Raw genomic sequence first — 26,209 nt, 5'->3', positions numbered from 1 at the left:
TTCTACCTCTGTCCTGTTTCAGAACGATGGAGGTGGTGCGGCTGTTTCAACATTTGAAATGTGATGCTTTAGCTTGCAAATCAGGAGGCTCTACGAGCTGCAAAGCATGGCTCCAGAACAAAAGTCCATCAGAAAAAAAGGAGAAGAACATGGTAAGATGGATTGTATGCATGCTGCAAGGACCCTCCATCAGTATTTAAACAAGATCCAACCCAACCATACAGTCGTTTATAAAGGCTCTGGTATGTTTATGTTGGCCATTTCACACAATAAAATAATGCAACTAAACAATAGAAAACATGAAAAGTAAACAATAGTGACTGCATGTTCTACTTTAAGACAAAGACTCACTTGGTGGAGAATTTTTTTTTTTTTAATAAAATACTGAATTTAACAAGAATGAACAAGATTTCCTCTTTTGTATAACTTTTTAAAATGTTTCTTTCGTACAATTTTTAAAGCAGAATCACGGATGTGCTTTGCGTATGTTTGATGTTAAAGGAGCGGTATGTAACTCTGACACCTAGGGTTTAAAAATTGGTACTGCAGTCCAAATTACAAACATTGGTGAGAATTGTCTCCCCGCGCCCAATATTTACGTGAGCCCAAGCACATGTGGTGGACACTGTAGCTTCAGTGTTTAGCCAGCTCTGCATCAGTCCTGAAAGCTTTCTGCGTTCTAACCTCTCTCCATTTTTTAAAAAGCATTTACAATATTGATCCTAGTTGGAGCACCTGACATGTGAATTTAAAAACGTTGTCTCTCATGTTAACTGTGTTACTTTAAGTTCACCCATCAATAAGTGTCCTTTATGGTGATGCTAGGATAACATCTTTCATAGAGTGTAGTTTCAGAGGAATTCTTGTTTGGTCGTCAATTACTAGACAATACAAGATCATGAGCAGGTTAAAAAAAAGAGTACATGCATACAACTTTATGATAAACCTAGAACCCAAAGAACAATATGGAAACATATCTATCTAAACTGAGAGTGCAGGAAAAAGAAGAGAGGGTGTCATCGAGCTGTCAGCAAACGTATTTCCCTTGATTCGAGGAAACATCACTTTCAGATTTATACTTGACGAGACGAGGCTTTGAGACATGTTTTGCAGTGCTGACCAAAACTAAAAGTGAATGAGAAAAGAGCCGCCCTTGGCAGAAGGTCAACCATGAATGCCAATGTTTGATGTTTTCTGTTACGCTTCGTCTCTCTGAGATGTTGTCTGGAAGCTTTCTCTCCTTCCTCTCACCTTTCAACAAACACTTTTACCTTTTCATTCCTTTCTTTGACTCTTGTGAAATCCATTAAAATGTCAAACCTTTTCTATAACATAAATATTAAAGTTGCAAGTTGAATTCATCCCTCCTTTCTTCTTCTTTTTTTTTTTTTTTACTGTACAGCTGCCTCTCTTTCTGAACTACACACAGCCTTGTACACTCTTGTTCTCAAACCATCTGCTCTGACTTCTCCCATTTCCAGGTCTTCACTCACACTGCTTCATTTTCACCTCAGCGGTTTGCTCTAACCATTGTCTTTTTCTCTTCACTGTTCACACCCTGCTCCTCTCTCCTGTGCTCCGTCTGTACTCCGACTGTAAATCCAGCCTCGTGTTGATGAGAGTGAAGATAGTTAAACGCCTTGGGAAGTTTAAGACCCACTGGGGATCTTTTCCGATAGGAACCCAAATAATGAAATTGTAATTCTGCAGGCATAATTAAGTTAGAGATAGGCCGATTACTGTGCGATCCATTAAAAGTGATGGCAAAAGTAATTACTTATTCAATCAGCGCCGTTTTATGAGGAAATGCGATGGCACCATGTTGCGTCGACTCTACACAAGTCATTACATTTACAAGGGCATAATATGTTAAGCAGCGATTGGTCCTCTTGGCAGCTTGTTAGGCCGTGAATTAAAACCCCGGAGGAAATAAATGTCTTTTTTTTTTGTCAAAGATGTAAGAATAAAGTTTTTACAAGGCAACTGTCCTCTACATTTCCATCCATGACTTTAAGCGGCTGTGTGTATTCTTCCATGGTGACGAGTATGAATCTGAATCTGTCTGTTTGCGTCTGCCGAATGCCTGTGGAGGTGTTTAGTATGCAGCGCTGTTAGCAGGAGAAGGAGGAAGTAAACACTTGAAAGAGGTTCAGGATAGTGTATTTTATCACCTCCTACTTTCCTGCATGAGAGTCAAATCTGCACAGACTGATTACTCTCAAGTGACTGTGTTGGTGTCAACACGTTTTTGTGTGGGTATGTGTGAGGATGACGCTACAGTCAGTCAGTCAAACATGTTGCATGTATTTCCTGCAACGATAATACTGTATGCCTCTGCTAATTTATTCCAAACAAACACATCTTTGCACTTCTGCTATGGACCAAGTGACAAACCTTGTGGCTTTCGGTGAGATGAGAAACTTAGCTTGTCGGTCTAAGTGCATGGCTCCACATTTTCAGACATTTTCATGGTATTTGCCTCGTATTTAAAGCTCATTTAAGTAGCTTTAGCTAGTATGAAACTGACTGAAAATAAAATGGATGCCTTTATGGGACCTACAAAAGCAAACATGACCAATAGAGAGAAAACTGTCTATCTCTACTTTGTGATTTCATATGCCTGTAAAATTAATGAACTGCTACATCCCGCCCACCTGGGCACATGTGAAAGTGATGACAATAACTAATCAGACGTATTTCTTTCTTTCTTATTTTTTTTTGAAAAAGGGCGTTCGGTGCTCCTGCAGCCATCCTTAAGCAGACGCTCAATGAGCAACAAGATTTTGCACTTCCACAGTGACTTCAATTTTCAAGACCTGAAGTTGCCACTTGGTTGCACATTAGACATTAACATTAAAGATATGGATGAGATTAATTAGTCAAACCACAAAATACTATAAATCACTGCACCATCCACAGTGAGTGCCAACATCGACTCAAACTAAAAGCTCCTCACAGGAGCTTTAATGACAAATGGATGAAAGCTGTAGGAGGCTGCTCACGAGCACATGATAGCCTCCTGTTTTCCTTTTTGCCTAAATCTCATTATACGTCAGAAAACTCAAGTTTCAAATTGTTTTTCCAAAAACATTAAAAATCCCATTTTCAATCTCCTCTGTGTTGTTTCTGTGTGGCTGTAAGATCGCTCATTGTCTGTTGTTAGCGTTTCACCTCACTGGACCCCAGGTCTGAAGCTTTCATAAATGTCTAAATGTAAGTGTAGAGAACCGGTCCTAACCTACTTTGACAAAATTCACCCAATGTCATTACTAAGACAATCAATACTGTTCAGATTGTTCATTGCTTTAATTAAAGTAGCAGTCATTAGGCCAGTTTTTTTTCTCTGATTGGCAACCCATCCTTTAGAAAAAGGTGTCAGCATTAGTAATTCATTATTCATTGTTTCAGCTATAACTTCTGGTGTGACCACAATTCCTCATAGCTCTAGGATATATAGCCACTGCCACGGATAATGCTAGTTCTAAGTCAGCGACAGGCAAAGCATCACAGGGATTAAAGTATATGGTGGACTGATTCAGTGGAAGCAGGAAACTGTTTGGCAAAAAAATGCCCAAAACCCTTTGAGCAGACAAGTCATAAGCTCAGTGTGATATTTTTGAACTGTCTGTACTCTGCAAACTGGTGAGGTCAGAATCTGCTCCACTGCAGGAAGCTCCTGTCTCCAGTATGAGGCAGGGAGACTCTATACAAACAAGAGGCTGTGCATGCTTGCAAATTTGATGAGCTACCAACAGAACATGTTCACAAACTGTCAAATCTCACAGAGCCACTCACATCTTTGAGGCAGCCCATGAAGTTGTTGCTGACTGGTGATCCGGGCAGGTCGGCCGTATTGGGGCTCCCTCCTATGTAGAAGAAGTCATCGGAGCCCAACATGGTGTAATCCTCCTGGGTGTAACCAGTGGTGGTCAATATACCATCCACTGAGATGGTCACCTGGCATAGGCATGGCCCGAAAGAGACAGATAAGAGAGACAGGGATAGAGGAGAAAAACAATAGAGCAAGGATGGATAGGAAATCGAGAATGATGAGAGTGGAGAGAAATTAGAAGAGTGAGGAGGAAAAACAAGGAAGAAATTGGATTAAACACCGGTGATAGGTGGGGTTGTCCCCTAGACGGTATTCCTTGGTTGGTTTTCTTTTTGCGCAGGTCAGACTGGGGACTTTCACTCCAGAGTGCAGTTGCTAAGATAACTCTAGGACTATGCTCAAAGCCTAAACACTATGAAGAGTGGATGGGTAATAAAAATAAGAAAAGTAAGAAAACACAGTTTTCGAAACTCGTCGCTATCATGGCAACACATCTGTAATCAAATGTTCCCTGTGTGTTGAATAGCTTTTCATCAACATTCCTTTTACAAAAAAAGTCTTTATGCCAGTAACTACCGCCAAAAAGAAATCATTTTCAATACTCAACTGCCTCAGGTTTTAATCGTTGTGTGCAGTGTTACACAGCCTGGGCTGCACATTTGATAGCTATGGGAACAGCAAGTGCGTCGTGGAATCAAACACACAGCTGCGGGCAAATGGTATTAGATCGAGCACACGGACATGTAGAAACAAGATTTACTATCAGCAACAATTAATTTAAAAAACGATTAATTAAGGGTTTTCTTTGATAATCCTCACAGCTATTTCCTAAGTTTTCCCCCCAACATTTCAGGTAAAATTGAATGTTGATGTCTGTAATATGAAGCATTAGAGACTGATATTACTGATATCGCCTATCTGGTCAGTTCACAGAATTCCTGAGTAGTGAGTCCAATGAGCCTTCACTGTCCTCCAACGCATGAGACTGCATCCTTAATACGGTTACAGATTTCCTCCACTATGTCTTTTTTTTTTTTCTCCTGGACAAATTTATGTTTTCTTATCCTACATTACTTTCTATAGACTGCAACAAATGGCTCGACTTCTACAAGATGCTAATGAGTATAATTTGGTTAATTGTTTCTGCTATCAGATCTACAGCTCTACTGACATCCTGACAAATAACGTTGTTTGATTTAGGAGGGATTATTGCAGTGAGTGACCAATTTATTGTCTAATTATCCTAATTGAGCTGGCCTGGGCCAAAGTGAAGCACTTGTGTCTCTGATTCAGCATCTGTTATTCTGCAGAGATGTTCACTTTTTAAACTCAGAACTGTGGGGACGTGTGTATACAACCATCTGTTTTCCATTACCCTGGCACACTCAGAAGTGGAGCTAGGGTAAACTAGCTTCATTTCATCTGCAGTCCAACTTTAAATTATGGTAATTTTTAATATGATTTTGCATTTGGAAGTCCTGAATGTTTAATGTTGGATCTCGAGGCCAAACGTGGTAATTTTCTACAGTTTTGCAGAGGAAAAAGCACAAGACATCAAATACCTTGAATTTAATTTAAAGCTAAGAAACTCTTTAAAGAACAAGACTGAATAATCTTTGCAACTGCACTTAAAAGATCAGTGTCCCCAGCTGAGTGCTCGTCTTCTCCTTTTTCTTTAAGGTTTTCAATATTGAATTGTTTGTAATTGGTTGTTTTTGTACTTCCCTTCTTAACAGGGCAACTCATTTTTATGTCTGCTGTGGCTAGTCGGTAGGAAAGAACGAACATCGGTATATAGTTGTGGTGTGCTGGGGGTCATCGTTGAAGATCTCGGATGGGGCTTTTGCGGAAGCAACCTCCTGTAACTCATAGCGACAAAAGAAACTTAACGTTCGGCAGATGAGGAGAAACATTGGGACCGGGATTCTGACAGCGAAGGGGATTTATCACGTAAATACAGAATCTTATGGTACTAATGGGAAACCACCTACTGATGGCTCGCCTTCGTGCATAATAAATGGATGTAACAACTAATCAAATGGTAGAGATAAAACCTGCAAAATTTCTCAAATGTAAATGTTGGTAACAGCAACTAACAGCTTCAATTCTTATTGCCATGATACTGGCAATCTCTGGGTTTTGGGGAGTTAGTTCCTGAAGGGTTGTTGATGGTATGTTTAAGGGTTTGCCCACTGAGGCTCTGGGGAACTACCATTTCTAGCTGCCGGACACCTCTAAAGTTGTCAATTTAAAAGGGATAATTGGAGATTTGCAATGAATGTCCCCTTTCTTTCTCTTTCTCTCTCAATAACACAAGATTCCACTGCTGCAACATGACTGCAGAAACCACCATTTATGAATTGATTTATTGCTTCAACAGAGGTTTGACTAATACTGTACACCAATAGAACTCCAAAAGACGGTATGCCAAAGGAAAAAAAAACAACACGTGTATGTTTGTCTAAAAATATGTTAAAAGAAGAACAAACATCCAAATGTTTTCTTTGATGTGATTGGGTAACTGTTCATAGATGAGCTGGTCTGGAGACTTGTGAACAAAGAGAATCATGAGAAGGATTACAAGACCTTGCATCAGTGGACAAAGGGGGTAACGTTTTCTTAAAAGTTGATAGTGGAGATACCCTGGTGCCCCTGGACGGGAAGTAATTGTTGATGAAATAAGCTTTTCACATCTCAGAATGGAGAACGTTTTTACTTTAAATGACTTACAAGAAGTCAGACATGAAGAATTTGTGATATAAATTTTTCAGCTTTTTCTCTCACAAAAAATATCATAGTGGATATCTTACTCATCTTCACGAGAAGTAAAATATCCAAGAGACCCTTTGGTGCAACCTTACAGCAGCTGATTTATACCACACTAAAGTCTCAATACTCTGGATCCAGCTTCTTTGTAGGGTAAACATAATCAAACATGACATAAGTGTCATAGTTCCATTACAAGCTCCCTAAGATATTTGATAATGGGCTCCAAGTATGACCCCTCTATACCTAATTGTAATGTTAGTCTACAGGACAAATCAACGCTTCCCAATGTACTCTTTACCGTGTAAAAAACCTATCTGTTTTTTTTCATGACATATGTCTTGAAGAGGGCCCGAGATGAAGTAAATATTTAGCGTTTAAATGATTATTTATGAAAGTGTGATCACTTCTGTGTTCTTTCATGTGACAGTCCAAGAATTCATCTGATTTACACAAACAAATGACTGAATGCTTTAACACATTTCTATCTTCGCTTTCTTCTCCTTTGCCATGACAGTTTAACTCTGCTGGATTCATTCAATAGTAATTAGTAAGTATAACATATTCATCTGGCCATGTTTCTCCATTTATGAACACCAAAGAAATATCAGTGCATTCTGAAAAACGTGATTAATTGTAAAGAAAACTAAACTGATCCTTTCCAAATCCAACTTGCTGCTCCTGTTGGATCCCTTTGTTTTCACCCAGCTGCTCTTCAAATACCTTGTTTAGCCAAGCACACACAGAAACCAAACGTACTTTATACTGTTCTCTGTGTACCAGACAGAAATAGGATACACAGACGGGTGCTGTTTACAGCTGAATGCACTGCTAAATGATTCACATTGCTTGGTATTCAAATCATCAGAAGCATTTTATTTCACCCATTCACATGCCTTGATGCTCCCGTGGTGGGCGAATGGTTTCTGTTATGTTATTAACCTCCCATTGTATTCAATCTTTTTTTCTTTTTTTTTTTCTCTGTTGTGCTTGTTACTCATATACCACCAACTGCCTACACACCATGCTTGTGTAGGGTATGGGGAAGTAGAGCTGCTCTCTGTGTGGAGCCTTGCGTAGTGCTTAGCTGAGCATTACTGGCTCATAGACCAAAACTGGCTTTATGGCTGTGAGCTGGGGGAAACTGAACGCCCCATGAAGTACATCAAGTAAATGGGGTCAACACGATTCCAACTGTGCTGGGAGTATCACAGATCATTCTTAAATTGTACCAAAATGTCTTATTGAATGCACTCAAAAAAAAAACTGCACTGTATGATAGGGCTTAACAATACTTGTCTTTGTAACATCGCGTTTCATCTGAGTAAGTCTGAGTCCCAAACCCATCCTATTCAGGCATAGAATAAAACATACTGAGAACAAACCCTATGTCCATGTAGCAAAAGATAGAGCCAAAAAAGGAAAAAAAAACTGACTGGGAAAATTAACATTGAGCTTCTTTCAATTGAAACAAGAACCGAGAAAGTTTGTGAAAAATGTTATGTATAACAGGCCTCCATAGTATAGACAGGACAGAGAAAATAATAATAATAGTAGTAATAAAACACAGCCTGTATCTAATGAAAAACTCTGAGAAGTGCTGAAAGATACCTGCGACTTCAGAAGATAATTCCGAAAGAGATGAAGATGTGGGTATTACAAATGGAGGTCACACTGAGTTTAGACTTTTGCCTGAAGAAGCCATGTTGTTCTAAAGATACTGTTTTAAATTATTATCTGGATGTATTTGAATGAAAAGTCTCAATAATCAATACAGACAATCATTACAACTTATCCAAACTACTCGGCTAATACTTTATCACAGAAACACGGCGAGCTGAAGCTAGTGTCTCAATTTGCAACCTTTCTTTTTGGGTCATTAATACTTTGCAATATGGTATCAGGTAGTATTTATTTAGTTGTTGTCCATCTCAACTGTCTACTAACAATTTTCCAATTTGTGAAATGGGACTATCCATTAAAGAGCATATTGCAGGTTAAAGACAAAACTTAACTAATCATAGGAAAATACGTTAACAATACTGTTTTTAAAGAAATTCTGAAATTAATAACCCACAGGGTCTCCTGGAAACGTTTTAGTACGTTTTCGCACGTCTTTGCTTTTTACTTCCGCATTCGGCTGTGACGTAACATAAGGGAGTCCCGCTGAATCCCCGTCTGTTTAACATAGAAAATCATGGATCCGAGTGTCACTCCCGTCAATAAAGAGGAAGAAGACATGTATTCCTTTACATATAATGGTCCACTGGCTTATTATTCTGAACCTGTTAAATGTGATAGAGAGCAGAAACAGGCAGGATTAAAGGAATAACGGCCTCAGGAGAGAAGTGAAGCTGTGGTGTGAGGAGAGACCCGGAGCAGGCGTCCTGCTGAGTGACAGGTGTCAGCTCGCCATATATGGGCGAGTGCTGTGTTCACATCAGCATATGTAAAGTTTGTAATCACATTCAATCAATTAAAAAACTATTTGTAGAAGGTGCAAGTGACGATCATTCACCTTTACATTGTATGGGAGCTGCTTGTAAAAACGGCAAATCTGTACAACGTATTACGGTGCCGCGCTGTGCGCGCGCGAGAGAGAGCGAGAGAGAGAGAGAGAGAGAGACAGACAGACAGACAGACAGACATAAAACCCGATTACACGGCCTGTGCAAATGCAGCACCATGTCTTAATTGTTTATTCCTCATGCAGCCCAGTGCTCACGTTGTTATAGAAAATACAGTGTATGGTGCAGGATCACGGCGCACGTAATCCACACAAACATGCACAACAGCGCACACACTCCACAGTTTAATGCGTGCACATATATTAGGCTACTACAAAAAGTTTAAAGTTTTAATTGGATAGAGGACCGACGTAAAGCTTGTGTTTCTGTTTGTTTCCAAACCGCGCGTTCCGTCTTTTCCCACTGCGCACACACAAACACACACACACACACACTCCACAGTTTAATGCGTGCACATATATTAGGCTACTACAAAAAGTTTAAAGTTTTAATGGGATAAAGGACCGACAGAAGTAAAGGTTGTGTTTCGTTTCGTTTCCAAACTGCGCGTTCCGTCTTTCCCCACTGCGCACACACACACACACACACACGCGCACACACACACACGCGCTCTCTTGTAACAGAGTTGGATTTATAATAAATCGTATGACTACATATATTAAAACAGACTGTCCGGTGTCTATTACGCTCACACTAGAGAATATACAGAGGATTCCAGCAGATCAAATCATTAAACGCTTTCTGTCTGCGTATATAATATTTTATGTTAAACAGCCAGAGATTTAAATCATTAATAAGGAAACGTTTTTGTGTCTGATACCGAAATATTCAACGTGTCTGTTCGATCGTTTCTGAGGTTGTGAGAATAATTCACCAAAACACACTATGAATAATCAAGCCACTTACACTGTGCACCTGAATGTGCGCCGCTCAAGTTACAAACTATAGCAGGGAGGCATCCTGTCTGTTCTCACTCACTACCACGTATCATTACTCCTCTTTAATCATGTTTTAGCCTGTTTTTTTGTGCTTTAATTCTTTTGTGCTGCCTTCTAAATGTTTGTTTGTAAAGTGTTTGATGCTCTCGGTGCAAGACAAGTTCCCCCAGGGGCAATAAAGGCTTCATTCATTCATTCATACACGGACGCATAAAGCCGATCAAAGCAGAGTCAGAGAACGGGACTCCCTCATGTTACGTCATATGACGCGTTGTTGAAAAAAAAGCACGTTCTAAACGGCTATGCTAAAACAGCCACTTTCTCCTCTAAATTAGAGCACTTATGTGTTGTAGAACATATTAAAAAAATAACCTACTTATTTTACAGCCATTAACAAACTATATAAAATATTAATTACAAATTTTTTTTAACCTGCAATATGCTCTTTAAGCATATGAATGGAGTGAATGATAACTCATAAACAGTCTACATTTGTTTTCAGGAGTTTGGTAGCAACTTATGTGCTGGCTCGTGTACATCTTTAAAAAGTGTGAAGTATGAAAAAAATGCTCAGCAGCCCTAATAAGAGGTGTTTAGATGAGCCCAGCTGGTACAGAATGGATTAGGACAAGAATAAAGGTAGGCCTTAAAGTGTTCGTTAGCCGTACCATTTTCAAGATGGAAAAAAGGAACTTGACCTAAGATCTGGACGGTAGGTTTTTCCAGGTCTTCGACACCAACAATGACAAATATTGTGTCAGAAAAAAGCTCACTCTAAGTTCAAACATCTTCTCTGTGGGAGAACAGATATTTTTTTTACCTGCAAGTTGGGAGTTTGATCGTCCACATTTTATTTTCAGCAATTTCTGTCCTTTACCACTTAAACCACTAAGTACATCCATTTACCTGTGCTTTCATATATTCACCATCATTATCTGTCCACGAGAGGAAGCAACATGCTTACCTTGAAAATGAAGCACTTACCCTTGTTGGCATTACATTTGACTACTGTCAGAGAGATTTATCAGGGAGGGAAGTGTTACAATATATTCAATCATACAGTTGAAACCTCACATATAAAGCATATTATTTAGCACACACATTGCCTCCACCCATTGGCTTCGGATAAAGGCTATCCAGATGTACAAGCAGGATGGTTGGATGTTGAAGAGAGCAAGAGAAAGATTGCTATCCAAAGTTGGACTTCAGCAGGTGTCTGGCAGCTTGTGAAAATATAATTGCAGGGTGTATTTTTTATTTTCATTGAATACTAAATAAAGAGTTTTCAGCGAAGCTATGTTGCTAGGTTAGTACAGATTTGGGAGAGTTGGGGATCTTGGGGCGAATACTGTTTTTGCAACAGTTGCCATGGGGATGGGGGAGAGAAAATGGGAGGAAGGTGGGGATTCTTAAACTGATACCGAGAAGAGTTGAAAGGGTTGGAGGGTGAACAAAATCGGTTAGTACTTTTGTAAGTAAGGGAAAGTCAGACACAAAAATGGTTGTTAGTACAGTTACAAAAAAGGTTTGATTCAAACAGTAGATTAGTAAGCTGTTTTAGTAAATTTAGTCAATGTGATCGGTGAGGATTCTTTAAAAGTCCTCTGCAATTTGATTGCTCAAACCAGGTCCGGATCTGGACTGAATGTGTTATTTCATGTGACAAGGGTTTGTTTTGATTAAGAGGAAACAAAATGAACCCATTCAGGCTAAGAGGGTGACACACAAAGCCATGCACTTACATGGGTAGTTGACAGGAAGAGTGGGGATGTGGGGATGGGGGATAGCATTAGATAACATAAACAGACCAAGGAGAAAAAAAGAAAAAAAAAACAACTTGCAAGATGCAGCAACATGGGAAAGAAGTGGGGAACTGAATTTAATTGTAGGGCACCGCAAACACCAGACAAATGGGGAAAGGAGAAAGAGCTTTAATGTTATGGGGTGTTTTGTTTTTTTTTGACAAAAATGCAACACAAAAACCAATCGAGACACGTGTGCAACAGACTGACACGTGCTGGGCTAGAGCAGCATTTACACTCAGTGATGTGTATGCTGATGGGAGAGAGTTCTAGCCTGGAGAGACATGCAAACAGGGTGCAGCGACACAACCACTGAGTACTGTCAGTTTGGAAGTGGAAGTGGGACAGGATGTGACCAATCACAGATGAAATCAACAGAAATGAGAGGGTTTTTTAAAGAATAGGAAAAATTGAGAGGGGAGAGAGGACATTCAAGTCTTGGTGAATAGAGAAATTAGTATTCCAATGACAGGGGGAACCATATCAACACTATCTCTGCCCTCCATGATATATGCAAAACAGAAAAAGCTGTACTCAGTCATGATTGCCGTTCTCATTATATCTCTAGTAGAACGTCTCTGTATTCCTGATGTGAAGCTCAAAATTGCTTCATCACTTTAGTCAAATTTGAGCCAAGACTGAGTGACTCACCAGCAGATAGAGTAGCTATGCACAGTCTTTCAACAGTTTTCTCTAACTTGTGTGTTATGATGGATTGGTGCAGATTTGTTCCTCGAGGCTTCAGTTCTCTATTCACCCAGGAAATGAAAGGCAGTCCCCTCCCCCACCCCTTTACGTTTTTTCCCTTTTTTTTGTTTCAGCAAGATATGGCGTGAGGTCATTATTCATTTTAGTAAGTTAATTTTGAAGTTAAACTGATAGAAGGAAACAAATAAAGAAAGTAAAATCAAACAAACAAAACAGCAGAAGGGTGTGGCTAACATGTTTTATGGCCATATTGATTATATTTGGACAATTGATATATGTATGTATATATGTTAGCCATGATATATACATAACATATATACTCAATGCAATCTTTATATAAAAAAAAATAATAACAAAAAAAGATCATAAGAGAGGAGGGGGCTCGAGTTTCTTCATGCAAGGGGTGAGGCCAGTAAAGTATAAGAAATATAAGTTAGTGTTAGTGTTAATGAGGGGTCGATCGCACACAGTTCAGACTTTCTCAGGCTTTTCTCTTTAAGGTCTGTATCAATGGAAAGATTTTTGTTTATTAAAAAACAAGTCCAGTGAAAGCAAGTAAGGCTTACAGTAAATGTTTGCTCAGGGTGGTTTACAAGTCTATGTTTCTCACACTTAAAGCTCCTGTAAGAAATCGGGTTTATGGCGTTTTTTAACCTATGGACAAAGCTGCTGAGCTTGTCCTGTAACTCTTTAGAGTTTAATCACAAAACAAATCTTCTCATAGTTTTAATTACAGTCAACTATCTAACTTATAGATAATCTTTGCCCTGGGAAATGTTAAAAAACAAACAATCAGATAATCCACTGACACCTACCCTGCACCAGCAATTGCAGATGTTAAAATAACAAAAAAGAAAAAGTACCGGTATATATCCTTGCTGGTAGTCTTGTTTGCTTGCTTAGTCATATGGAGGCATCGATGAAGTAGCAGTCCGTTTTAAAACAAGCTAAAAAATCTCCTTGTAGGAGCTTTAAGAACATTCAGCCTCATTCGAGTTTTAAAATAAGATCTCAGTGAGGTTTCAGTTAGAGGCTTGTTTTGGCAAACTGCACCCAGTTTGCAGCTTAATAAAAGTGTAATTGCAATGTTATTGCTTGTAATGAGCTTCATTAGATGTCTTGGTCGGATAATTTCTGCACCTAAGTTCAAGGGACTACTAGGACATTAAAGCACTTTATTAAGTGTGTACATGTGTGAGGAAGAGGGGGAAAGTGTTCAGGTGCAGATATGGGAACAGCTCCATCTCCATCATAAATCAGCCCAAGGCCTCTAATGGGATCGAGCCCTCGTCTGAGGCCTACTTTACAGTGAGGGCTTCGGCCACTAAATCAGGAGTTGTAAATACTCTTCATGAGTCTATAAACCTCAGGATGGCTGGTCTAGATAACAAGTCGCAATGCAACAGCCTAAACAAGGGTCCAGCTGAGGCGACACGGAAAGATGTGTTGCTTTGATTGTTTCATCGGTTGCCTTCCCCAATGTCGGGAAAAGGTTGGGGAATAAGTGTTTCTTTACTTCCTCTCACTGGACTTGCCACATGAGGCAATTTGTCTGCATGAGACCTCTGCTGTGTACGCTCACTTTATCTGGCTTTTACGAAGAAAATAAATCAGGGGGGAACAGAGAATAAAAATTCAAAAAAAAATAATTTGGAAAAAATCTTGCATTATAGTTCTTTATTTCTTCATACGGATAGCGTTTCAAGTAAAACAGAAGTAAGAAAAAACACAAAAGGGACGGGGATAAAACAACAAAACAAAGAAAATCTTCAAAATCTAAATTGATAAAATTTCTGTTTCTTTTTTGGGCAGACCTCTTTGGATGAACACGTCAATTGTTCTCAGGGAGGGAAGAACTGGATGGTAATAAAAAGCAAGAACAGATATATAGAGAGGGCTAAAAGAAAAAAAAACAGAGAGGTGGAGTTGTTCAGCTACCTTGGAATTGATGGCGGATTGTACTTTCAGTAAAGCAAACAGAATAGAAAGAGGTAACGGAAAACCCAGGGCAAACCAAAGTATAAGACAATTAGAATGATATCTACCATATAATGCAGTTTGTTTACCATAGCGTGTCCAATGCCTGCGTGCTTCAGGAGAAAACAGGGGGAGGAGAAAGAAAAAAAAATAATGACAAACCTTAAACTCAAGAAAACATACCTCAACCCCAAAAAAGTTGTAAAGAAAAATTATTTTAAAAAAAAAAAGTGCCTTTGGCAAAACCAGCTTATCCTTTTAAGCAAAAAATTGGAAGTAGTGAAAAGAATGCATCGTTTTTCTATTGTCTATAGAAAAGGAAAAAAAATCCAAATAAAGAAATAAAGAAAGCAATTGTACAACTATGTTGGTTTAAATGGATAGGCTAGAAACTGAAAGTAGTAAATAACAGAAAAGGAATCAAAGGATAACAATACATTGTTAGTATGTAAGTCGCAAGTTAAGTAGAGAAAACAACAGATGGTTCACATTCCGTGAATGACACAGTGTTAGTTGTTGAAATCATAGAAGGTAAGGGAAAAGAAAATCCACCAATGAAAAGAATCAAATTGGAAGAATTCTGAAGCTTGTTGTTAGTAAAAGAGACAAGAGTTAGCAAATCAACTTCCACAGGGGTGGGGGGGTTGGGTAGTTTAGATGGGGGGTGTTTGGAGCAGGGAGGGAAATAAGGGAGAAGTACATTAGTATTCATGAGTATTCACTCTGGGAGGCTAATCTGGTCAGGTGGCTTGGTCGGCGTTGGGGTCAAGTCCATTTCAAAATGGCATTCTTTAGTAGTGGGCGGGGCCAATCAAGTTTTGATGACTCGTAATGGTGGAAATCTCTGGGGCAAATGTCCCCAGGTGGACATAAAGGGGGCGACTGTAATATGTGTAAGAGAAAACCAAAAGGAAATTATTGCATTGTAGAAACACACAGTCATGGTTGGGAGTTTCAAAGAGAGTGAGTTGAAATCATCAGGGTAAGAAAGGCAAACATTCAGCATATTCTGATCGTGGCAGAAAGTGGAAGAGAAGAAAGATGGACAGAGGAAATTCATCGAGTGTTCGCTCTGGTATCTGCATCCTCCTGGAAGGAAGAGAAAAGGTCATTGTGTTGTGAGAAGTCATTCTCACTGTCAAAACCAATCTGTGCAGCCGCTGAAAAGAAAACAAAGCATACAAACTACAGAACATGAAACACAACCACATTACTACATAACTTATGATTGCCAGCTTTCAATTCCACGATTCTGTTTCTTTCAAACACAATGCTGCTGCTGTATTAGGCCTGCGAACTTCGTCTGTTTATAAAAGAAAAAGAGAGCTCAGAGGAAAAGGCTGCACTTCTTCTCTGCTGCGAACTATGGCGCACAGACAAAAAAAAAAAACTGTATGAACAAATAAAGACAACTGTTGATAGTGTTAGCAAGTGAGGAAAACATATTTTTGGTTCAACATATGATGATTATTGTCTCGTGGAATCAAGGAAATGCATCTTTAAATACTGTCTCAGGACGTTGCTTTGTTTGTAGCATCTCTCCCGGGTGACGGTGCAAGTTTGCAAATGGCAGTGAGAGTGTCAAAGATCTATCACTGAGATCCCAGAGTCTTCCCTGAGGACGCTGTGGACACCTAGAGGACATCTTATATCGCAATCTGATATCTGGATAAGTCAGCTGCCGGGTCAAATGACTGATGTGAGAATTTGGGCCAAAAGAGTCAATTCGCAGAGTCCTCCTCGTTGGGAATATGGGATGCTTATGTTTACTTAATGGTTATTCAAATTTAAAGAACAATAACAGCAAAGCTCTGGGTGTAATTGCTGAGATGACACTTGTGTATGTGTCAGGTCTGCATTTGGTTGTTCCAGTGAGTCTGCTTTGTGTGCTGCACAGTAGGTAGAGTACTGTAGGTGTGTTTTTGTGTGGGATGGATTACTATGTGTTCGTGCCATCCGTGTGGGAGTTGAGTCTACTGTAAGTGGCGAGCATAAACAAAGTCCTCCCTATGGAGCCAACAGAGCCATTTGAAGCTTCATGCACACCCACTCTTTGATCCAGGTTCATGTTGAAGTGCAGTCACCCGTCACCCACTTTGTCTAATCACTCCTCTTAATGAATTAACAAGGTAAATAAGACTCTAAGGTAGGTGTGAATTTGCATATTTAAAACCACACTGCTCTCCTGTGTGTGCGCTCTGACTGAAACTATATCTGATACATCAAAGAGAGGACATGATGCGAAGCTTTGACAATCTGCAACCAGATAATGATTAATTAAGTCCGACAAATGTACCCTAACAAAGGTGACAACGACTGTCAGCTTTTTGGGACCGATTCAAAGACGGTCTGTGATACAGCAGAAGGGAAAAGAAATGAGAGAATACTAAGTGCGACATTCTGAATTCTTAAAGTTTTTTACATCCCTCAGAGGCGTTTGATGTCTGGATGTCGAGTTTATCTGCGCATCAGTTCTTTGACGGAACAGCCGAGGGACGGCTGTGAAAAATTTATCCTTCGCAAATTGCTGATGATCTTTAAAATAGCAGGATGAAATGGTGGGAAGGAGTGAAAATGAAAATGGGCAGTGGAAATGAAAGGGAGAGATTACAGCTGGATTTCGGTTTGAATGGTGTCTGCTTAATCTTGTATGATGAGTGAATGATGCAGTCAGTCGACAAAGTACTGTGACTTTTTTTGAGATCTGAGCAGGTCTCACTCAAGGCTTCTGCCTAAAAATGTGCAAAGAATGACGGATATAAAAAAAATTAGAGCTTGGTATTAAAAAACGACTTTAATGAAAAGGAAACATAATATTGACTTGTTGTTTTCCTTTATGATTTTATGTGTTACTTTGACCTGCACAGAACATATTGTCTCTTACATTGTCCCAACAAAGCACTGACAGCTGTTGGAATAAAACTATCATTTCTTGTTTTATGATCACCATTATTATGCAACTGTTGCTAAAAAAAAACCTCTACAAAGACTGTGTTTAAATGTATCAAAACTGAGCCAATGAATCAATTGATGTGTAAAAGTAAACGTCTCAAAATGCTAAAGACGTAGCTATTTTCAAAGTTTTTAAAGTGGACATTTTTTCCAAACAGTTAAGGCGTCCTCTGTAGTCATTTTAGTTTGAAGTGAGGACTGCAGACGAGCCTGTTTAACCCCGGTACTATTTTACTGTGGCACCATGCTGTTATAACACATCCAGAATGGGGTCTGGCATTGATTTTCAGAAATAAGCAAGACCTTCCCTCGACTTCGCAAAATTTGAACATGATGTTAAGCAATAAGTGTGCTTTCAAAAATGTAGACATCATCACTCACCAGGATTGATGATTAATCGATGTTAAGAGTTTAACCGATTAAAAATGTATTCACTGGCAAGCCATTTAGAATTTTATGGGCAGTTAAAGGTAATACCATTTTATACCAAAGGGGGCGCTTTTGCACACTGATGGGAGAAGTTAGGAACCCTAACCTTATGTAAAGTGACCATCAGAGGTACTTCCAGTTGAGACAACGACTCTACCAACTGAGCCACAGCTGCCTGCTTAAAAGTGGACTGCTGGTCTCTGGTTGGTTTCCACGGTTTCTGTCATACATTATCATACTGAAACAATATAAACAAAATTACTTAAAGTTGAATGTGTTCTTATCTTTTAAAGAAAGTCTCCAAGGACCAGGAGTCCCATATTATCTGAGAAACTGGGGGGTTTGAGATAGGATTTGGAAGAACACAACGTCTAAGAGCACCCAGAGACAAATATAGGAAAGGATCAATTTGTAAGAGTGACTATTCAAGCAAGAGTGACAAAACAAGACTACCTCAGTCCTTCCTACATGACTAATTTTAGTCTCCTAAAGTATATCTCCTCTTCTTAACACTGTGCTTGTTTCTACTTGCCTTAAACCCAGCATGCCTGACACCCCCACTGCGACAGCCCATCACCCTCTCTGTAATTGACCCATGTGGGAAAAACGAAAGCTGCCGATGTTTGCTGATGGAGGATAAAGCTCCCAGTAATGTAAACAACCAGAGGCCCCAACAAACAAGTTTGTGCTGCATCTCTCTCAAAGGGACCCCTGGGCTAAGAAATCTTCATGTATTAAAGATTGAGGGATTTGGTAGGAAAAGAGGAGATATTAGCAGCTGTTACCATGGTATTTCACTTCTGGGCTTTTTGAAGCTTTGCATTTCACAAACAGGTGAAACTGTTGATGTGGCTCTTTAGACTTGCTGGCAAAACCAGCGTGATACCAACATGAGTTGTTGTTGTCTTTGGCTCCCTGATCCCTCTGGACTTTACTGAGCTGTGGCCACCAGCTAATAAGTAGAATAAATATTTAATGACAAAACTGTGAGAATGATCAATGAATATGGCAGAGGAGCCAAGATCCCTCATTCAGATAGATATATCATTGTAACTGAGACCTTCCAAAGAATTATTACTGTAGTCCTTCAAGTTTCCAATTTGGCCCTTTAAAAATAAGCAATAAAACTGGTATTATTGGACAGTATTATGTGATGGGAATGGTTGCCATTTGTCATCAAGTGAAACCCAATCTGAAACCCCATCTGAAATAATGTCACTTGGGAAAATGGTACATTGTAAACATTGGAGTACAAGCTGAGTTTCTGTTTGCTGTATGACTTCGTCCGTAAACATTGTTAACATATATCTGGCTGTTCTCCGTGAACGTGTGTTGTATCAGGGGTTTCTTTATGAACACAGACACTCTGTAGGTGACACCATTAGATGGAGGTAGCCGGGTTTCGATTCAAAATAGCTCTTTCAGGTACATTTGGTTCTGCATTTATTCCAATCATCCGCTATTCACTCTAGTCCCCATCTTTCTATATCTGGCTCCAAGTAATGGAAACTGGCAGACAGGCTTCAGGTGCAAATATAAATGTCACTGCAATTACGGCAGAGAGAGAAGTCTGCAAACAAACGGCGTGTGAGGGTGTGTGCCTCTGGGTTAGTGTGTGCGTGGAGGGAAAAAAAATGCAGTAGAATATTTTGTGGATTGCAGTACAGATGGTCCCAATTCTCGCTCTAGTTTCCTTGTGCTTACTAACATCCTCATGTCTATTTCCCATCACAGACTGACTGTCCTACTCCGTCCTTGCACAGCAGCCTCTCTGTTCCTGAAGATTCCATTTGGGTGTCTCAACACAATGTCAAATGGCAAGTAAAATGATTGAGGACAAAATGTGTTGCATAAGAAACTCATATTAAACTAGGATATTGTAAATAGCTTAATTACTGATTAACTGCACAATGCTGAACCTCTTATTTTAGGGTTGATGCTGTATAAATACCAGTGTCTTTCTTTGTTGGAGAGGGATCACACTTGGCTGGTGACCCTCCGAGGCTGGACCGGCAATGCCTGGATTGATGCTTTTCTTGTCTTTGTAAATAAACTTTTTATTATACAAGCAAGTCAGTGTCAGTGAAGATTTCTTCATCACCTCCCCATCATCATGAAAGACAGAGAAACTCAACTATAAAAATATTTCAGAATTGCCTATAAATTACTTTTTTCATACTTATCTCTTTTAAATGTTGATCCTGAAGTGAGCACAGCTAAGCTATAGCAGGTGAGCATGAATATGTATGACACACACACAGAGAGAGAGTATAGTGCCAGCTGTTCTTAAATGTTTTAACTGTAAGACTAAAGACTCCAAAGTACCTGAAGTTTATTTTTTCCAAGATTAGTTTTTTTGGATGAGCAAGGACACTGAAACTCTACAGTCTCGACGAGAATGAGTACTTACAACAAGTCTGGATAAGTGCTCTTGTGTTGTAGAGAGTCCTGTGTGGAGAATTTTAAAGCCGAAATAATTGTCTTTACAGCCTGGTTTAAAAAACTGATTTCATAACTGGTAAAAACTGTACACAAACTAAATTGTCTATTTTTCGTCCATCTGATTAACAAGCCTGAGAGCTGTCTAAACGTTTGTGTGATTTAGAGTGAGGCTGAGTTGACTGACGTATGGATGCGTTGCAGCTGGAGGTTTAATGTCCGCCTCCGCTCGACCCTTGTTGCATGACTCTAGATTGATTGAAGCTCTGGTTGAGGTAGCATTATCAACTTTGGGACCGTCATCGTTGGGCCTCAAAAGGCATCCTTCAGCAACCAATGGGTGAAGTCACTGAGACGCCATCTATGGTCTATGTTTAAACGGTGTATGGGCACTACACTGTTTTAATCTGAAAATCATTATCCATGTTTTTGAAAAGGTTTCCGTTATGTGCTCATCTAGTTCAAGTTTGAACAATTAAGCTTAGTGCTCGTCACTGTTCGTTTAGCTTTGCTTTGTTATTTCTTTTGCAACACAACACTTCTTTTTATTTTGTTAAGTCATCCAACCTGCTGAATATAATCCATCGCCTAGTTCTTAGAATTAGCTGTTTCTCTCTGACTTACATTTTAGTACCAGTTTCCACCTGTCTGAATGATCTAATGGTGCAGAGATATGTTATCTGATTACAGGTATACGAGTCAGAGGGATGAATAAACATGGAAGTGCTGGAGCAGGTAATGGCAAATGACGCTGATGAGTGAGTGAATATGAGAGAGCGGGCAGATATGCTAATGCAGTGGAAATGTGATGCAAATGAGCTTTCTTTGCTGAAAAAAAAAACAGGCCCTGTAAACGTTGGAACTCAGAGACTTTCAGGGAGTTTTTCAGTACGAGGGGGTTGGAATGCAATGTGATAACCTGTACTGTAGGTACAAGCATGGTGACAAACATAAAATGAATGCAAAAGAATCTTCAAGATACATTCACAATCTATACCGCCCCCCCCCCCCCCCCCCCACACACACACACACACACACACACACACTTAAAATGTCATTGGCAGTAACTAAGAAAGGATTACAGGGTGTTAGCATGTCATTATGCACATCAAACAAATCCACTATCACTGCCAGCACTGAATAGCAATTCCTATTATCTCCATTAAAGTGTGCTGCTGTATGCGTTGGCAAAGCTGAGCACTCTAAATGCTGTATTTGATTTGGTCACAAGAGGTTCTGTCATTATGCTAAATGCATTATGGTGACCTTATTCAGATGCTAACGTGTGAATGGTACAGTGAAAGCTTGTCTGAATGGTGCACATACTGGAAAGCTGATTCATGTAGTCCTTTGGTTCCAGAGTAAATTAGCAACCATTGAGCTCATTTGCCTTTTTGTCACATGGTGTTTCAACCCCATTTGTTGTGTTTTGACTATTATTTCCTTTTTGCTCTTGTTCCAAAGCACACCACAACTTAAACATGATGGGTTACATTTGCCATTGCCTTGTAAGACAATCATTTTATATATTTTATATATGATATCATAATGTTCAACTCAAGGTCTTAGCTTTTTGGGTTAATGCAACTACTCTATTATCGCAGCCTGTTGCTAAGTGACAAGTGGCTAACAAGAATGGACGAGACAGACAGAGAAAATGAGAGAGCATGGGAGGGGAAGAGGAATGGGAGAGGCGTGATTGGCTCTCTCTTAGGAATTCAGGCCGCCTCTTGGAGGTTGGTTGGATGAGAAAGTGGATGGGGACGGGAAGGAGGGATCGGTGATGGAAGAGGACGAGGGCGGATATTTGTAGCTGATCATGCCTTACAGATATGGATGGAAAAAAAAACAATCTGAGCAAGTAAGTGAGGAAGAGAAAGACAGAAAAAAAACATGGAAGAGGAGTGTCTAAGCAATCTTCTACTGATTGAAGGGGAAGAGCGGGATTTCTCATTCTGTCGGCTCTCACGTAATAAATGATCAATTCCCCGGCATGCTTTGGTGATGTTTCAGCGATTCCAGCATATCAGTCACTGAACGATGGATGAATGGTTTAATGAAATCTGTGCAGAAAAATTTTTAAAGTGTGAAGAGGAGCAATGCTTTAAGAAGACCACAGCTCAATAATGTGATGATTTACTAGTATCCCTACCACTGTTGCTTGTTACATTACAGAGTAGCTAATGTGATGGTGTCCCTTTGGTTTGAATCACTAGCGTTTATATCAACTTATGCCTTTCTCTGTAGGATTTTAAGGCTTTTAAGAAGCTAAATGAATAAAACAATTCCACCTTACCACAGATGATTCTGATATGGGTCATGGGGGTCATAGGGGTTGTGTAACCCAATATGTTTATCACCGTGCCTTTCCTGAACTTGATACTGAATGCGGATTAGAGTTGACTTTCTCCATCTGAACTCTGAGCTAACAGTTTAACCTCAGGGTTGTTTGATCCATGCATTAATCCATTAGCTGCTTCCAAGAACCACATACAAAGAACAGCAGTGTGAATGGACATAAAGGACATCAAGGGGGAAACAAGTGGAGAGACAGTGCAAGAGCAGATCATCCTGCAGGTAAGAGAGTAAAAAGGATGAAATGTGGCCAGTGATACAAAAAAAAAGGAAAAACAGGATAGCAATAAAAGAGATATTGAGTTCAAAGGTGTCTGTAGAAGACGGCTACGCTACTGGCCCACTTCTGTGACACAGCGATGTTGAATCATTCGGTTGTAAAGTCACATTGGGGAATTAAACGAAAGTGTGCTTTTGTTCTCTCGTAGTACAGAACAAGCCGCTGTCTCTCTCCCCATCCTCCCACTGCTCAGATATTCCTTTAGTCTCCGGCAGCACCACTATACTTTGTTTCCTACTCTGTGTTGTGCTCGCAAACACGCTCATCCTCTGCTTTTCATGAACAAACATGCACACTTCCTTAGCCCTGTCAGTATGCGTCTCGTGTTTCCTCTGACTGCCTGCAGTCTCCTTTGGGATGCAGGTGCCTGTTAAGCTTCCAGTCGGGCCACTGTGATGTGAGACTATTCTGATTGTTGCGGTGATCGTAACATGGAAAGCTAGCCCTCCAAGAACACATTAGTATACAGATTACTGTATTTCTGTGCTGCTATCTTTCCAGTAGATCCGAAACGTGGTATCAGCCTTTTATTTCCTGGCATTGCACAGATTTAGTTTCAACAAGCCACGGACATCACTGGGACAATAATATATGACGATTGCATAGGCTCAACAAATGCCACATGAAAAGTAGACGGTTGATTCACAAATGTTATGTCGAAGTGACAGTACCTTATACGCTCCTGACATTTTGTTCATGCAAATGGAAACCTCAGTTAGATACTGCAATGGTCTCTGTATTACTTTGTTAAAAGGAACTTGTTTGAACATCTGTCCCAACAGAACGTAACCGACTGGCTGCTGTATAAAGTGTCCATCAGTATAAACTAATCCCATTCAGTGCCCACGATGCAGCAGGAGCAGCTTGGGGTTTGGTGTCTTGCCCAAGGAAACACTGGACATGTGGCTACAGGAGCTGGGGATCAAACCCAAGACCTTCTGAGGGGGACAGACTCTATCAACTGAGCCGCCACAAAAAGTGAAGTCAAAGTTTGCAAAGCTCAGTTCAATTTTAAATATAGTAGTGTCCCAGGCATTTGTTTTAGTCTCTGAGATCAGAAGGAGGAAGCCGTTTATTTGAAGCAGGCTGGTATTAGATTTAACCAAATATGTGCTTTACATTAATGTCTGATCCTCCATGTTGGATTATGAACACAGCTGTGTTTAAAGGTTACACTTTAGGTTGATGAAACATATTTAGCACCCTTGAGGAGAAAGATAACATGACACTGATGCCACTGTCAGCCAGCCACACTGAGGCCGCTGTGAGGATCAGATGCTTGAAGTAAAGACCTTCAAGAAAGAAAAAACCTCGACATATATCAATATGCCTCTTCCTGATCTGCACTATCTCTACTGCAACTGTGCAGGACACACAGTGCTGGATTGACCTTGAGTGACTGTAGTGACATGCATGGATGTCAAAAAATAGGCAAAACTTATTTGATTTTAATTTCAATACACGTCCATGTGTCAACGTTAAACGTTTTCCCTGCACGGAATATAGTAGTGTGGATTAGTCCACGTACATGCAGGGCTTTAGTGAACATCAGAGTGGGATTTAAAAAAAAGATCACACAAATCTATAGTCACAGAACGTACAGTTTAGTAGTGAATTTAGTTTTTTTTCTTGTTTAAAATATCTTAATGCATTTAAAAGAAGGGCCGTCACTACTGAGTACATGCTGGACTGGTGGCTCATCCTTCCTATTTGACCTGTTTTCTCCATGTGTCTGTTCTGCTGCAGCGCATCAGTTACGTCAATCATTTCCCAACAAAGCCTGACATGAGGGTTTCCATCTTTGTCTTTGCCCTTCCTTTTTTTTTGCTGCTGCGTGTGTGTGTACATGGATCCCAGAGGAGGGACAGGGCAAAGATGGTCACCAGCACAGAAGTCTACAAGATGTCCATGATGGTCGATCATCGTGTCAGGGTGGGAGGACATAAAGGAGGGATCCCTTGCTGCTTACGCTCACCGATGTTTGCACTGGAGCAGGCAAAACGGGGGTTGCTTGTGTGTATTGTGCGGAGAGACTTGCACCAACGGGAGGTCAAAGCAAGTGTCCTTGCCTGTCTATCAACTGCACACCACAGGGATCAAGCAAACTCCTCAAACGCACACAGCTTGCATTTGCACTTCCACAGGATTCCAGCAAGGGGAGCTCTGAATCTGTGATCCTTGTCATGCGTGCAGCACGCTCATTCCTCCCTCCCTCCTCCTCCCATTTTCTCTCCTCTCTCTCTTTGGAGGAGAGTCCCTATCACCTCACCTAATTCTGTCTGCTTCATTTTATGCCGCGCAAAGCTGACAAATTCATATGGTTTGTGAAAGAAGATGGCAAATATTCACATACATAGGGAGAGACAGTCAGAGGTAGGGGGAGAGAGAGAGAGTCTTGCGCGGGCTCACATGCTTTACTTATTTTGGAGCTTACTGATGCAGCGGTAGATATGCATGACGTTGCAAGAGCCATTAAGGAGAACAGACAGAGAGTGGATGAGACTTGGGAGACCGCTGGGGCTGTACGATAACCGCGGCTGGAATCCGACGCTTGTCTCGTCGACTGCAGGCTATTTTGAAAGCCAGATAGGAAGTGAGCACCAACAGAGAGAGGGAGCAGACAGTAGAGTGCGGGAGCCCGGTTTATGTATTCAATTAAAGATTAGATGATGTAATTAAAAGTATCCGGCAAATTAAACACACGTTTGATCTGTAGGATGTCTTACACAGCGAGGAAAACCTCAAAGTTGGTGATCATTTCACGTTGGACTATCCAGGTAACTAAATACTCCATGAAAGATGAGTCTGTGCACTATGGGGTTTAATCACTGCTCATGTAAAGACATTTTAACAAGTGGAGCTTTGCAAACAGTAAGAATGGTGTATGCAGGAATGTGTCAGGAGAAACACTTTTTCTTCTTTTAAAACATGAGAAATATTTGTAGCAAGCCAAAAATAGAAGGCCATAAATAATTTATTTTATTTTCATCATACTTTATTTTATTTAGTTTTTACTAGCTCACACTTTTACCCGAGGTGAAGTCCTGTTCATCTTCTGATGTTCTTTCAAAGTCACATCTGGACCACACCGCTGCGCTCTGTGTTGGCGTGGTGCGGCGCGGCTCACTCGCCTCCAGAGGTCTATCACTACAGACTGTGACTACTTTGAAATCTGAAACACTCCGGAGCATTACCGTGCAGCG

The 26,209-nt window shown here is 40.2% G+C and overlaps 1 protein-coding gene across 8 annotated transcripts in view; it reads right to left on the bottom strand.

The window, feature by feature from the left end:
- Positions 1 to 26,209, bottom strand: part of nrxn2b (neurexin 2b) — a 730,611-nt gene that overhangs the window by 404,251 nt on the left and 300,151 nt on the right. For 6 of the 8 annotated variants that reach the window (XM_079370956.1, XM_079370955.1, XM_079370953.1 and 3 more), the window contains 2 exons: positions 14,641 to 14,664; positions 3,796 to 3,957 (listed from right to left, as the gene is read on the bottom strand). In XM_079370956.1, coding sequence (XP_079227082.1) covers positions 3,796 to 3,957; positions 14,641 to 14,664 — 186 coding nt within the window. The remainder of the gene's footprint in view (positions 1 to 3,795; positions 3,958 to 14,640; positions 14,665 to 26,209) is intronic. The other 2 variants (XM_079370954.1, XM_079370950.1) reach the window with 1 other exon arrangement.

This window comes from Symphodus melops (genome assembly GCF_947650265.1).
Source record: "Symphodus melops genome assembly, chromosome: 20".
NCBI lineage: Eukaryota > Metazoa > Chordata > Actinopteri > Labriformes > Labridae > Symphodus > Symphodus melops.
This window is presented reverse-complemented; position numbering and strand designations above follow the sequence as displayed.